The sequence below is a fragment of the Echinops telfairi genome, unplaced genomic scaffold (assembly GCF_000313985.2).
Source record: "Echinops telfairi isolate 266 unplaced genomic scaffold, ASM31398v2 ScPeMD7_7469;HRSCAF=8507_1, whole genome shotgun sequence".
Classification (NCBI taxonomy): domain Eukaryota; kingdom Metazoa; phylum Chordata; class Mammalia; order Afrosoricida; family Tenrecidae; genus Echinops; species Echinops telfairi.
This window is the reverse complement of record NW_022111373.1, coordinates 11,252,826-11,265,695: the sequence shown is the minus strand read 5'-3', so window position 1 is coordinate 11,265,695 and position 12,870 is coordinate 11,252,826. Positions and strand designations below refer to the sequence as shown.

At 37.6% G+C, this 12,870-nt stretch overlaps 1 protein-coding gene across 1 annotated transcript in view; it reads left to right on the top strand.

Moving 5' to 3' along the window:
* ADAMTS19 (ADAM metallopeptidase with thrombospondin type 1 motif 19) overlaps window positions 1-12,870 on the top strand; it is a 208,304-nt gene that overhangs the window by 150,558 nt on the left and 44,876 nt on the right. The window contains exon 18 of the mRNA XM_045285048.1: window positions 6,679-6,814. Within this exon, the coding sequence (XP_045140983.1) occupies window positions 6,679-6,814 (136 nt within the window). The remainder of the gene's footprint in view (window positions 1-6,678; window positions 6,815-12,870) is intronic.

The following is a 12,870-nucleotide window of genomic DNA, read 5'->3' as shown; positions in this document are numbered from 1 at the left end:
GTGTTTTTGAATTATTTAAGCCTATTTTTCTTTTGTGTGTGTATGAGGACTGCTGTTTCCACAGAACCATTGTACAGCTATTAATGTTGAAAGGACTGCTGGGTCATGTGAGAATAGTTGATTTTAACTTCCCAAGGTATGGGGCCAGCCATTGGTGTCCTTGTGGGGACATGAGGATGACTGGAGACCCCATTGATGGCCCATGGAACACCTCAGTGCTTCCTTGCCAGGCCACGAGAGTACCTAGGGCTTCATTGCTGGGAGATGAAAACCTCTAGATGTTTATTTCCTGCTGATCTAAGAGGGATTCACTCAAAGTGGAATAATTCAGCTCTCTTGACCCACATAAAAAGCAGGCTTATCAAACCCATTGTCATCACATCAGTTCTATCTCAGAATATTTAAGATAGAATAGGAAAGTATAGAATTACTACTAACAGTTTCCAAGACTGAAATTCTTTGTGGAAGTAGACGGATTCATCTTCCTCCTAAGGTGCAACTGGGGGTTTAACAGCTGATCTTGCCATTATCAGGGTAAATACTGGGGCTCCTGAGCAGGTGTACAAGACTTGGTCTTCACTTGTTTCCATAAAATAGAGCATCTCTTTTAAAAATTATTGAAGTTTTCTATCAATTCAAAGAGATGTTTTGTGTTCCGTTCAATAAGAATTTAGATATGTCCTTATTTTTATTTCAAATAGCCTATTTTGTAAAATAATTCTATTTTTTAAACCCAATTCCTGTATGATTTGCTCGTGAACAGATCTCTCCTGTACCACTGTGTTTATTCAAAAGTTTTCAATTATCGCCGACTATGTTAATGTGGTACATATTATTGCAATGCCAAACAATTTCTGGGCTTTTAGACAATGTTTTTTGCAGTTCATAAATAGAGTGGATGGACAGGATTTCAAGAATCGCATCATTTCTGAATTTGTAATCTTTCAGCATACTCATGAATTAAGTAAGAGTAAATTCAAAGCACAGAACATTGGAAACAGATTCATGCAAAATATATCTCAACAGCAAAGTGGAATAATAATATCACCATTACATTTTTCAGGAGAATAATAATAGGACCAAATAAAGCTTTTTAAAGTACTATTAAATTTCAGTGTTTGATAAGTTTTCATCCTTCAAATTTTGTGATATCATGTTGTGAACAATAACTAGGAAAGATAAATGTGAAAACAATAGCTAATATTGCTAACTTTTAATTATATGATTTTAAGTCTGTATTTCAAACTATATATATTTAATTAATATATGATTCACATAGTATAAAATAACAATTGGAAATATACAAATTCAGTATTACTTAGTATTAAAACTAAAGTTGTAAAGTGGTAATCCAAGTTAAAATCAATTTATGATTCACTTTCTAATGAATTATTAATAATAGCTATTACCAAACACCAAAAACCTAAGAATATTCTTTAAGAGGAAAATTAGCTCTAAATACTCAATAATAATTCTGTTCTCTAGTGAATTTTTCCAGTTTAAAATTGAATGGATATATCCCTTTGGATTTTAGCATTGTCCGTCAAATATGTTTTATATTGAAACTGCTTGAATTTTTTTTGAAAATTAATGTTCACTTTGTATGGAGTTTTGAAACCTTTTACCATTTGATGGAATATCGGGTTTGTTTGTTTGATTTTAAGTTGTTTTCTAACTCAGCAGTGTGGTTCTATTTGCTGTAAAATCCTTTACATAATAGATCTGTGTTGTGTGATCTTGGTTTTCAGAAACATGGGTGGTATACCATTATATATGATATGTGGAATCAATATTAACTGCACTACTCTAGAATTTGTTTGGTTCTAGTGGGTGAATGAAGACACTGGCTGGCACAAAGAGTTGAGCTTTTTGCTACTAATCAAAAGATTGGTGGTTCAAGTTCATCCCCAAATTCCTAACTGTCTACTTCCAAATATCAGTCACTGAAAACCTTATTTGCGAGTCTGAATCAACCCGATGGCAACTGGCTTGGCTTGGTTATTTGGCATGATAATTAGTGAAAATAAGCAGAGACAGAGAATGCCAACATTAAATAACTTTTTCAAAACACAAAAGAGTTTAGCATGCTTTTTGAGGATCCTAAATAGATACACGGGAAGAAAAGAGGAAAAAAAGAAGCAACATTTTTGGTTTATCAAAGTAGTCCAAATCCTGTAAATATTGTAATTTTATATCTGCTAGACATGACTTTCCAAAGTACAGGTTATAAAGATGCATCCATGCCTTTGGATCCAAGTTAAAGGTAACATCTCTGTATATAGATTTAACCATACCTCGTTAAAGCCCCTTTAAGTTGTTTGGCAAGAGAGAACATGTTTAAGGGTTCTCTTTTCTGTCATTTAGGTGGATTGTGTATGTATCAAAAAAGTTGTGGGGATGAAACTAAATGTCATTAATGAGAGAAAATGCAACAAAATACATATTTTCCAGAATTTTCACTCCATTGTCTTATGTATATTTTAATAATACAAAATATTTCCCCAAAAAACATAAACTCTCTATAAACTGAATTTGTAATACCTAAATGATAATCCATTCATTGTCTTTTTCTTAGACAGCATTTTCCTATGATTGACCATTACATGAAGGTCCACGCGTATTATATTATCACTCACATTCAATTTAATCTCTAAGTTATATCATCGCATTACATTATTTATATTCAAGGAAATAGCAAATTCAGATTGGATTTTATATGAGGTCTGTGAGAAATGCAAAAAAATCATTTTCCTTCATAAAATGAAATAGTCATTTTAATACTAGGGGGAAACCTTGAGGGGAAACTATTTTACAGAAATGTAAAAAGAATGGCTAACAAGTTAATGATAAGATGGGATTTTAGAAATTGTTCAACTTTAAAAAAAAGTCTACTTAAAATAGTCAGCATTTTATGCAGTTCTAAGAAGTGCTCAGAGAAAAGTCTCTATCCTTATCAAGCCATATTTACTTTTGGTTAAGATACTTATTAGTCATTGCATTTCAATTAAAAATTGAATAAACATTTGAAATAAAATAATAAATTTAAACTTTATGTGTATTTATATACACAGTCTTATAGAACTCCAGTAATACAGAGAGAATTTAAGTAGTGCATGCTGAAACACGGAGCCCATATCCAAGAATGTGGATGAACATGTACAATGCAAGTTTTAAAAATGTGATCCACCAAGTAAGAGAGAGTTATGTATATTGAAAATAGCCATTTTATGAGGATAGAAAAATGTAAGCAGCTCTTTAACGAAAAATCAAAAGACACGTTAAATATAGTGTCTCTAATTCAAAGATTCACTGCTAGTGAGTGGAATCCTCCTCACAATGACCTTAGTACAGGGTAGAAGCTGCCCCTGTGCATTTCTGAGGCTGTAACTCTCTATAGGAGTAGAAAGCCCTCTCTCCTCTCCCTCATGACTACCATAATGCTTAATCTGTACTTAATGTCCTCAGTGCACAAAGAGTTAAGTAAAAACAAAAACCAAACCCACTGTTGGGATTCCAACTCCTAATGACCTTCCATAGGGTTTCCTTGTGGGAACAGAGAGCATTCTTTCTCCAACAACGTGGCTGAAAGGTTTGAACCATCGGCCTTGAGATTAGCAGTCCATTGCCTATTTGGCAGCATCGTCAGAACAAGGAGTAAATAAAAATCACCCTAATTTTTAGATTTTTCCCAATTTGGGTAAAGAAATGCATCCATTATGGTTATTTTGTTTTATTTAGAATTGTATTCAAAACATCCAAATAGATTTTCCCATGACTGATTTAAAGGGAATGACCCAAAGGTGAAGCTAATTGCTATGGAGCACGCAATTCTCTGTCAACGACTTTCAGCTACTCATGATTCAGGCAGGGGGCCAGTTTCTTCAGCACTCTCTTTTCATCATAGGCTCCACAGTACTGGATATATTGTAAATGCTGCTATCAGATGCTAAAATAGAAATGTCCTGTGTTGGCTGGGACATTAAGCTATATAAAAAAAACAAGCAATAACATTTCCATGTGGATTTAAGATCTTAGTTATATTTTCATTGACATAATGTATGTATGCAGTTGAGCTGTTTTTCGCCCTCATTCTGTTGGGTTTTGTTCAATGAAATTGAAAGAAAGAAAGAAACCATGGACAAGCTTCTACTGTCTGCCAAGAAAATACGATGAGAGGCTCCTAGAGAATGATTCCTATTTCTATTCTCATACCTTCTGCCTACACCACCGCTGAACGACCGGTGCTGTTAACTCTATCCCCTTTGATAGGCCCGTACTTATTCTTTCAGATAATTGTTCTGTTAGTCAAGGTTCTGGGCTAAGGACAGACATTTTCTGAAGAAATGAAAACACTTCAGCATAATTAATGTGAAGAGATTTGTGTTTTGATGACATAATGTTTAGCCAATTCTTTCTGGATAATGTCTCTGTGGCATTTTGTGTGTGTTGCAGTTAGCACAGAGCCATTTTTAAATCAGTTTAGACAGCTGCATCTATTCTATAAAATAGCTCCATGACTATGAAGGCTCTTAATTAGGTCTTAAAGTTAACATTTATATTACATAAAATAAATATTTATTTTAATCCTTTTAGCTATATATTAGCATTACTTATAAATTATACTAGCATTATTTGTAATGTGTATAGTATCTATTTACTATATGCATTAGAACATAAAGGATTGCCTAAAGCATAAGAATTCAGGAGGAGTTTGACCAAAAATATGTTCCAAATATTCTGGCATTTAAGTAACTTATGAGGTCAGTTTTCTCTGTTTGATAACAGCATAAGCATGCTAAGTGATTTCTGATTCTCTATTTGAAAACAGTTTGAAGTTGCTGTGTATTAAGCACTAGTATGATTAAGTCTGATACCACACCTCACGTTCTTATACAGAATCCCACCAAAGGCTTTCCTGGCAGCCCTGGGGACTCCAAAGCTGACTTTCTTGTACAATGTAGCACTAGGTTGCATTGTTACACAAACTGAACAGTTCAGATTATAACGCTTTTCAGGGTGTGCTTTTGCATTCAGTTAAATAGACGGTGCACTGAATACAGTGTTTGACTGAGAGGACTACTACAATCTAATCCAGACTCCATTTGCCAACTCATATGTCCTATTGCAGGGTGGCCTCCAAATGGAGAAAGAATCACTGGTTTGAATTAACTGTCTACAGGACATGATAGTTTGCTCATCCATCCACAGTGAACAGCACCTTTTAATAATCCCATTGATTCCTAATTTGGGGGTCCTCTCCGTTGATGACCCCAAAGGAGGCTTGAGGGCCCAGTGGCTAAGTGCACAGATGCTGACAGCACGTTTCTCATTTAGAAGGCACCATCATACCTGAGGGAGAGGAACAATCTGATAATCTGTTCACGTTAAAACCTATATTGCAACCTAGACTATTATGAGCTGGAGAACTCCATTGGGCCACTCTCCTGCCCCCTAGGGCTGCAGTGAGGCAGAATCAGCTTGGTGGCACACCGCGACAGGGCACACTCCGAACGTTCTGAGGGGTTCCGGTGGAAAGCACGGCCTCAACGGAAGGAGTGCGTGGCCTACCTAGCATTCTGTTATCTTTAGTGAATTGTACAGAATAAATTACATTTGACTAGGCAATGATTTTGTCAACTGGCACCGTCTCTGTTGGAAGATACAATTGAAGGTTCAACTGGCTTCAGTGTGCATTCAGGACAGAAATGATTGTTAGTTGATCCACACATTTATGTAGTAATTTTGTGGTCAGCATCTTATAAGTAGTGAGAGTGAAATCAAGGAAAAATCTTAAACCTAGGATGTTTGCTTTATAGTTGGCCAGCCTATTGTCTCTTCCTATCCTCTAGTCAAATAAGAGTAAAAGAAAAATTTTAAGACACTCCAAAATTATTAAAAGCAGTTATTTCTCTGTACTACTTTCACTGAAAGCAAAACACATCACACAAATAATTTACCTCCTAAGGGAAAACACTGTATCCAGACTTTATCATACCCCGTGAAAGGTTAGAGCAGACATATCTAAGACAATGTTACCATCATTAGGAAATGAGGATTTCTAGAACATTGTGTGTTATCAGATGCGGAATTGTAAAGCTCTGAATTTTCTGCAAAATAAAGCTTGATTTCCGTAGCCCATGACAGAGCAATAATGTTTAACTCTATGATAAAATGTGCACTCATGTTTAAGGAAACCCCACAAGTGAAAGCACATTGCTGATATGTTATCTAAATACAGCTTATAACCACATCATTGCTAAAAGATGGCTATGGTCCTTTACAATGACTTTTTCCATTAATACTTTATGAGCCTCTGTTGTCTTACTCGTGTCATAATACAAATATCCCATTTCTTTTCTCCACTCATTTTTGTAAACCCAAGACACATTTTGTCCCATAAAATTATAAATATCTTCCTGATTAAGTTTACTTAAATTAGTTTTAAATACCTGTGCAGATTTTAACAAAACTTATGTACACCTAATAAATCCATTACATATAGACATCTGATGACAGTTCCTTATCTATTTATTGGCTCTTTTCAGGAGAAGAGAGACAACAGTATGCATTACATGAAGACATAGGCTAGCATTACCTGAAGGCATATTTATTACATGGACATAAATCCATTAGATGAAGATGCGATAGCATTTCATGATCTGTGTTGGCTCTTTTCAGGAGAAAGAAAGACAACAGTATCATGCACAAAAATTATGAACAAAAACAACAGCATCGTGGACAACAAGAAATGCAAACACTTAACCAAACCGGAACCACAGATTCGAAGATGTAATGAGCAACCATGTCAGACAAGGTAAGTCCATTTAATCGATTGTTAAAACACTGTTTGAAATTAGGGACCTAATTGTTAAAACACATCCAAATTATTAATGAAATTGAACTTTCTTGAAACAATGGAAAGAGATATACATGTATATCTAAGAGATCAAAGTAATAGGCTTAAAGGATAGAATGTTAGAGCAAGATGAACTATGTTTCCCACAGTTTCAATCACTTACCTAGAGAAAGAGCAGGAAAGGGGACTTAAATTATTTCGTAAACTGTGGTTCACCTCTCCAAAATTCAGACTCTTTAATTAAATTGACCTGTTTTCCTTCTGAAATTTCTAAAGAAATTGGAACTTGCCACAAATGACATAAATCAACACAGGACTGGCCAGGGCTAAGGAACCACATAGAACATGGAATCAGCGTGGTCCTTCTGGTTCCTGATCCTGGTTGTTCATGCCCTCCTCAGAGCTTCCAATGCACACTCAACAGTTTATTTCTGATCCCCGGCTTCCTTTCCTGTGTCTTATCTACTGAATGGATACTTCGGTACCTGCTTTCTCCCCACCAAGAGGTCGAAGCAGGCACGAGCTCATGAGTCATGGACGCAACAGAAATGCTGAGAAGCTAAGTGCAGGAAGAAAGCCCAAAGAATTTACTACTATGTGTATGAAATAGTGTCTCACAATTAGCTATGTTAGACCAAGTGATAGAAGTGGGGCCTCAGTCACGGACAGGTGAAGCAGAGACGAAAGACGAGAGTGGGCAGCAGCAAGGCTTCCCCCACACGGTTCTTGAAACTCTGCCCCTTGAATACAGAATTGATGCGAGGCGGAGGCAAGATTGAGACCGCGTGCCAAAAGTCTTTGAAAACGTTGAGGAACAAGATGACAAGCACATGGTGAGAGTAAATTGACACTAGGATATGCAGAAAAGACTATCTGTCTTGAAAGTCAGGAATGTATTGAGGTTCAGTGAGTTCCAATATAGTGGAGAACTCTCAACTTAATCTGCAGTGGAGCCACAAGTGTGCACATCCTAAGTGTTGGCTTCTCAGGAGTGACCAATCCCTAGCAAAGGACTTTGTGTTTAGTAAAGCAGATGCTTAGTGAAAAAGACAAAGCCCCTCACAACACGGATGGCCACGGTAGCTGCAACAGTGAACTCAAACATAACAGCAATAGTTCAGATCGCACAGGGCCTGGCAATGTTTTGTTTTGTTGTGTATAGGGTAGCCAGCAGTGGGAACCAACTAGTAGGGACTCATCAACAACAGAAACCAACCTCGGGTAGTGCTGCTTCGGGGTAAGCACTGAGTTTCCAACTGCAAGATCAGTGTTGCAAAACCAGCAAGCATCCCCAGGAGGAAGATGTAGAGGACTATCTGCTCTCATAGATATCTATAGGTTTAGAAGCTCTGCTAAGTCAGAAATGACATGGCAGCAGTGGAATTGGTTTTTGGTTTTGGAAGCTTGAGGTGTGGCAACAATCTGTAGCTGTGTAGTGAAGCAGTTATCAACCTGTGGGTCGTGACCCCTTTGGGGGTCCAACCACCCTTTCATAGGGGTCGCCCGATTCATAACAGTAGCAAAATGACAGCTATGAAGTAGCAACAAAAATAATTTTATGGTTGGGGGTCAGCACAACATGAGGAACTGTGCTAAAGGGCCACGGCATTAAGAAGGTTGAGAACTACTGGTGTAGTGGGTATAACTCTTCTATCAGTTTGTCCTACTATCATTGTTTATATGCTGCTGTGATGCTGGAAGCTATGGCACTGGTCTTTCAGGTATTGGAAGTATCACCCATGGTGAACAGGCTTCAAAAGAACTTTCAGACCCAGAACAGATTGCCAACACGGCTTAGGCTATCCATTTCTGAGGTATTAGCCACTGACATGCAAATGTATTGTGGTGCTGGAAAAGAATATTGAAAGTACCATTGTGGCAGTCACCTAATCTGGTGGCAATTTAAGGATTAAGACTATAGGGGTGGAGTCTAGGCTGTCAATTTGGAAATAGCCAATGAGACTTCTGTGGACATGGCCTTCTGAGAAGTCTGTGAAATCTGGAACTTCCTCCTTAGAGGCAGAAGACACCTATCTCTCTCAGTTCACTCACTTGGAAACTTTTTACTGACAAGGCTGACTTCCTGTGAGGCATCTCTGAGGAGATGCCACATGGACCTACCCTGATGCAGCCCTGGGAACTGGAATGGCCATGTGGAGACCCCTGCCAGCGCTGAGATGCTTCTACCACCACTGACTTTGCAGCCACTGACCTGTGATCACTGTGCACTTGGCATCATTGCATGTGTTTCGTGAGTCTGAAGAGGACTTTATGGATTGCTGTCAGACATATAGGCTACTATCAGACTTATGACTTTGGAATGGACTGGGTTGGGATGTTTTCTCAATGTTCAGTTGCTCTTGTATATAAATCTCTTTCTTATACACATATGTGTGTCCATGAATTTGTTTCTCTAGTCTACCCAGACTAACACAATCTTGGACTGCTAAAGGACAAACTGATCTGTTTTGGAGGAAGCCTGGCAAGAGTGCTCCTTAGAGGCAAGGATAGTGAGAGTTCATCTTACATATTTTGGACATGTTGTCAGGAGAGATCATTCACTGGAGAAGGCCATCTTGCTAGGTAAAGTAGAGGGGCAGTAAAGGAAGGGAAGGCTCTCAAGGAGATGGATTGACACCTTGTTTGCAACAATGGACTCAAGAATAGGAACAATTGTGTGGATGGTGCAGGATCAGAAAATGTTCGTAGGGTTGTTATGGGTTGGAACCGACTATGGCCCCTTATATCAACAGCTGCCACTGGAAACATTGTCAAACAAAGTGCTGGAAGTTGAGCCCCTAAGGTTGGAAAGCATGCAACATACAGCGTGGAAGAGCTGCCGCCTCAAAGTAGAGTGGACCTTAATGTTGATAGAGTAAAGTTTCAGGGCACAACTCAAAGTGAGAAGAAACATCTGCAAACTCCCTTTAGTAATTAGAATATAGCATGTACAAAGTATGAAGCTACGAAAATAGGAAATCATCAAAAATGAAATGGAAAGCATAAAGATAAATATCCTAGGCATTAGTGAGCTGAAATGTCATAGTATTGGCCTTTTGAATGAGGTAAGTGTAGAGTTGATATGCCTAATTGACAAATTCAAAAGAAAGTGTATTACATTCATTTTTCAAAAGAAAAATTCAAGACAAGTCTTGGAATACCATGCTGTTTGTCATAGGAGAGTATATATGCCTATAAAGGAAAATAGTTATTCCAATTGAATCACTATTATTCCAATTGAATTACTATTATTCCAATTGAATCACCAGCCTAGCAAGCTAGTGATGAAGAAATTGACGATTTCTACAAATTGATTAAAATGTAGTCACGGTGCATTGATAGTTGGTGATTGGAATCCAAACGTTGGAAACAAAGATAAAGGAACAGTAGTTGGAACATGTGGCCTTGGGGAAAGAAATTGTGCTATAGACCTCGTGATGGAACTTTGCACAACCAGCTACTTCTTCACTGCAGATATCCTTTTGTCTACAACATAAACGACACAATGCACATGGATTTCACCAGGCAGAACATGCAGAAATCAAACTGAACCTAGTTATGGAGAGAGGCAAGGGAGAAACTCCATATCTGAAACAAGGTCAGGGTCAGCCTGTGGCCCAGCACATCAACTACTCATACTAAAGTTCAGGTTGAAGCGGAAGAAATTGAAAACAAGTTCGTGAAAACAAAAATACAATCTTGCATACATCCCAACTAAATTTTGAGGACATCTCAAGAAGAGATTTAATGCACTAAATACTACTGACAGACCTGATGCGCTGTGGGGTTTTAAAAACATCATACATGAAGAAATCAAAAGAGTTTTAAAAAGACAGGAAAGAAAGAAAAAAACAATGTCCAGTATCAGAAAAGACTCTGAAACATGCATTTGGACAAATGGAAGATGAAGTAAAAACATCTGAGCAGAAAATTTCAAAGGGCAGCCTGAGAAGTCGAATTATTTAATGAAATGTGAAAATGTGGGGTCAGAAAGTCAAAAAGAAACATAGTTTTAGCATATCTGAAGCTTACAGAGCTAAGTAATTTAAGCCTGGAATTAAAGGATTCTCTGGGCAATATATTGCGCAATTCCAAAAGCAACTAAAGAATAAAAGGAATATGCAGATTCACCGTACCAAGAACTGGATGACATTCAAATCCTTCAAGAGATGGTATATGATCAAGAGTGGACAGTACTGAAGAAGCCTGAGCTGTACTGAAGGCATAAGTCGAAACAAAGCTCCAAATATTGACAGAATGCCAAATGAAACGTTCTAACCAGTTGATGAAGCATTGGAAGTACTCTCGTATCTACACCAGTAAATTTGGAAGAGAACTACCTGGCCAAATGACTGACAAAGGTCTCTATTTGGGCCCATTCCAAAGAATGATGACCTAAACAAATCTGAAAATTATTGAATAGCATTCATTATTGTCACATGCAAGTAAAATTTTCCTGAAGATAATTCAACAACAGCTATAGCAGTGTTTTTTTAATTATTTTATTGGGGGCCCGTACAATTCTTATCACAACCCATACATACATCCATTGTGTCAAACACATACGTACATTTGTTGCCCTCATCATTCTCTAAACATTTGCCTTTAACACAGGGAATCCAGGGTGGATGAGCCCTACAGGACCAGTGGTGTGAGTGGCGATACTGGGAGGGTAGAGGGAAAGTGGGTTGGAAAGAGGGAGCCGATTACAAGGATCTATATGTGACCTCCTCCCTGGGGGACGGACAACAGAAAAGTGGGTGAAGGTAGACGTCGGACAGGACAAGATATGACAAAATAATAATTTATAAATTATCAAGGGCTCACGAGGGGGGGGGAGGGGGGAAAAATGAGGACCTGATGCAAGGGGCTTAAGTGGAGAGCAAATGTTTTGAGAATGACGAGGGCAATGAATGTACAAATGTGCTTTACACAATTGATGTATGTATGGATTGTGATAAGAGTCATATGAGCCCCTAATAAAACAATAAAATAAAAACAAAACATTTGCCTTCTACTTTACCCCTTAATATCAGTTGCTCATTTTCCCCCTCCCCCATCCCCTATGAACCCTTCATAATCCATAAATTATTATAGTTTTGTCATAAGTTACACTGTCCAATATAGCAGTGTTTTAAGAGGGAGCTGCCAGAAATTTAAGCTGGATTCAGAAGATGATGTGGCAGGAGGGATTTCATTGCTGACCTCAGATTTCTTCTTACAGTGATTAATTCCTCTTTATGATGTGCCCACGCAAAAGAACAAAAACAAACAAACAAACAAAAATGACATAAAATTCTCATTGCCTAATTTTTGGAGTATATTTCCAAACCTTTCTTTCTAGTCTGTATTAGTAAGGATGTTCCACTGAACCTTGTGTAACATTGGTGACCCTGCTGGTATTTAAAATGTTGCTGTCATATATTTCAACTTTGTAGCAACACACAAGCCACCACAATGCAATGGACTGATGGGTGGAAGGAAGATCATGTGTAAATGAAGTGCAAAAGAGAAAAGTACATTAATATATTTTCAATAATTACATGGACATAACACCCACCAAGCTATATGCTTTTCAGTCTACCTAATAAGTAAACGATAAAAATAAACTGTAGCAAAATCTTCAAAGCTCGACTAATGGACATATTGATAAACAGAGAAAAGTATGAAGTTGTCAAGGATTTCATTTTGCTTGGATACACAATCAATGCTCATGAAAACAACAATCAAGAAATTAACCAACATACTACAACGATGGTAGTTACATAATCTGGTGCCAATTTGGGACTTGAGAGGATTAAGAATGAAGGGGTCCACTGGCCTGTGATCTTCCTGTACTCAGTGTCATTGCATGTGTTTCATGAGTCTGAAGAGAACTGTGTAGAATGGTGTCAGACATGTGGGCTAATATTGGACTTATGGATTTGATCTGGACAGGGTTGGGATGCTTTCCTAATGTACAATTACCCTTTATATAAAACTCTGTCCTATACACATATGAGGTTTTTTTTTTA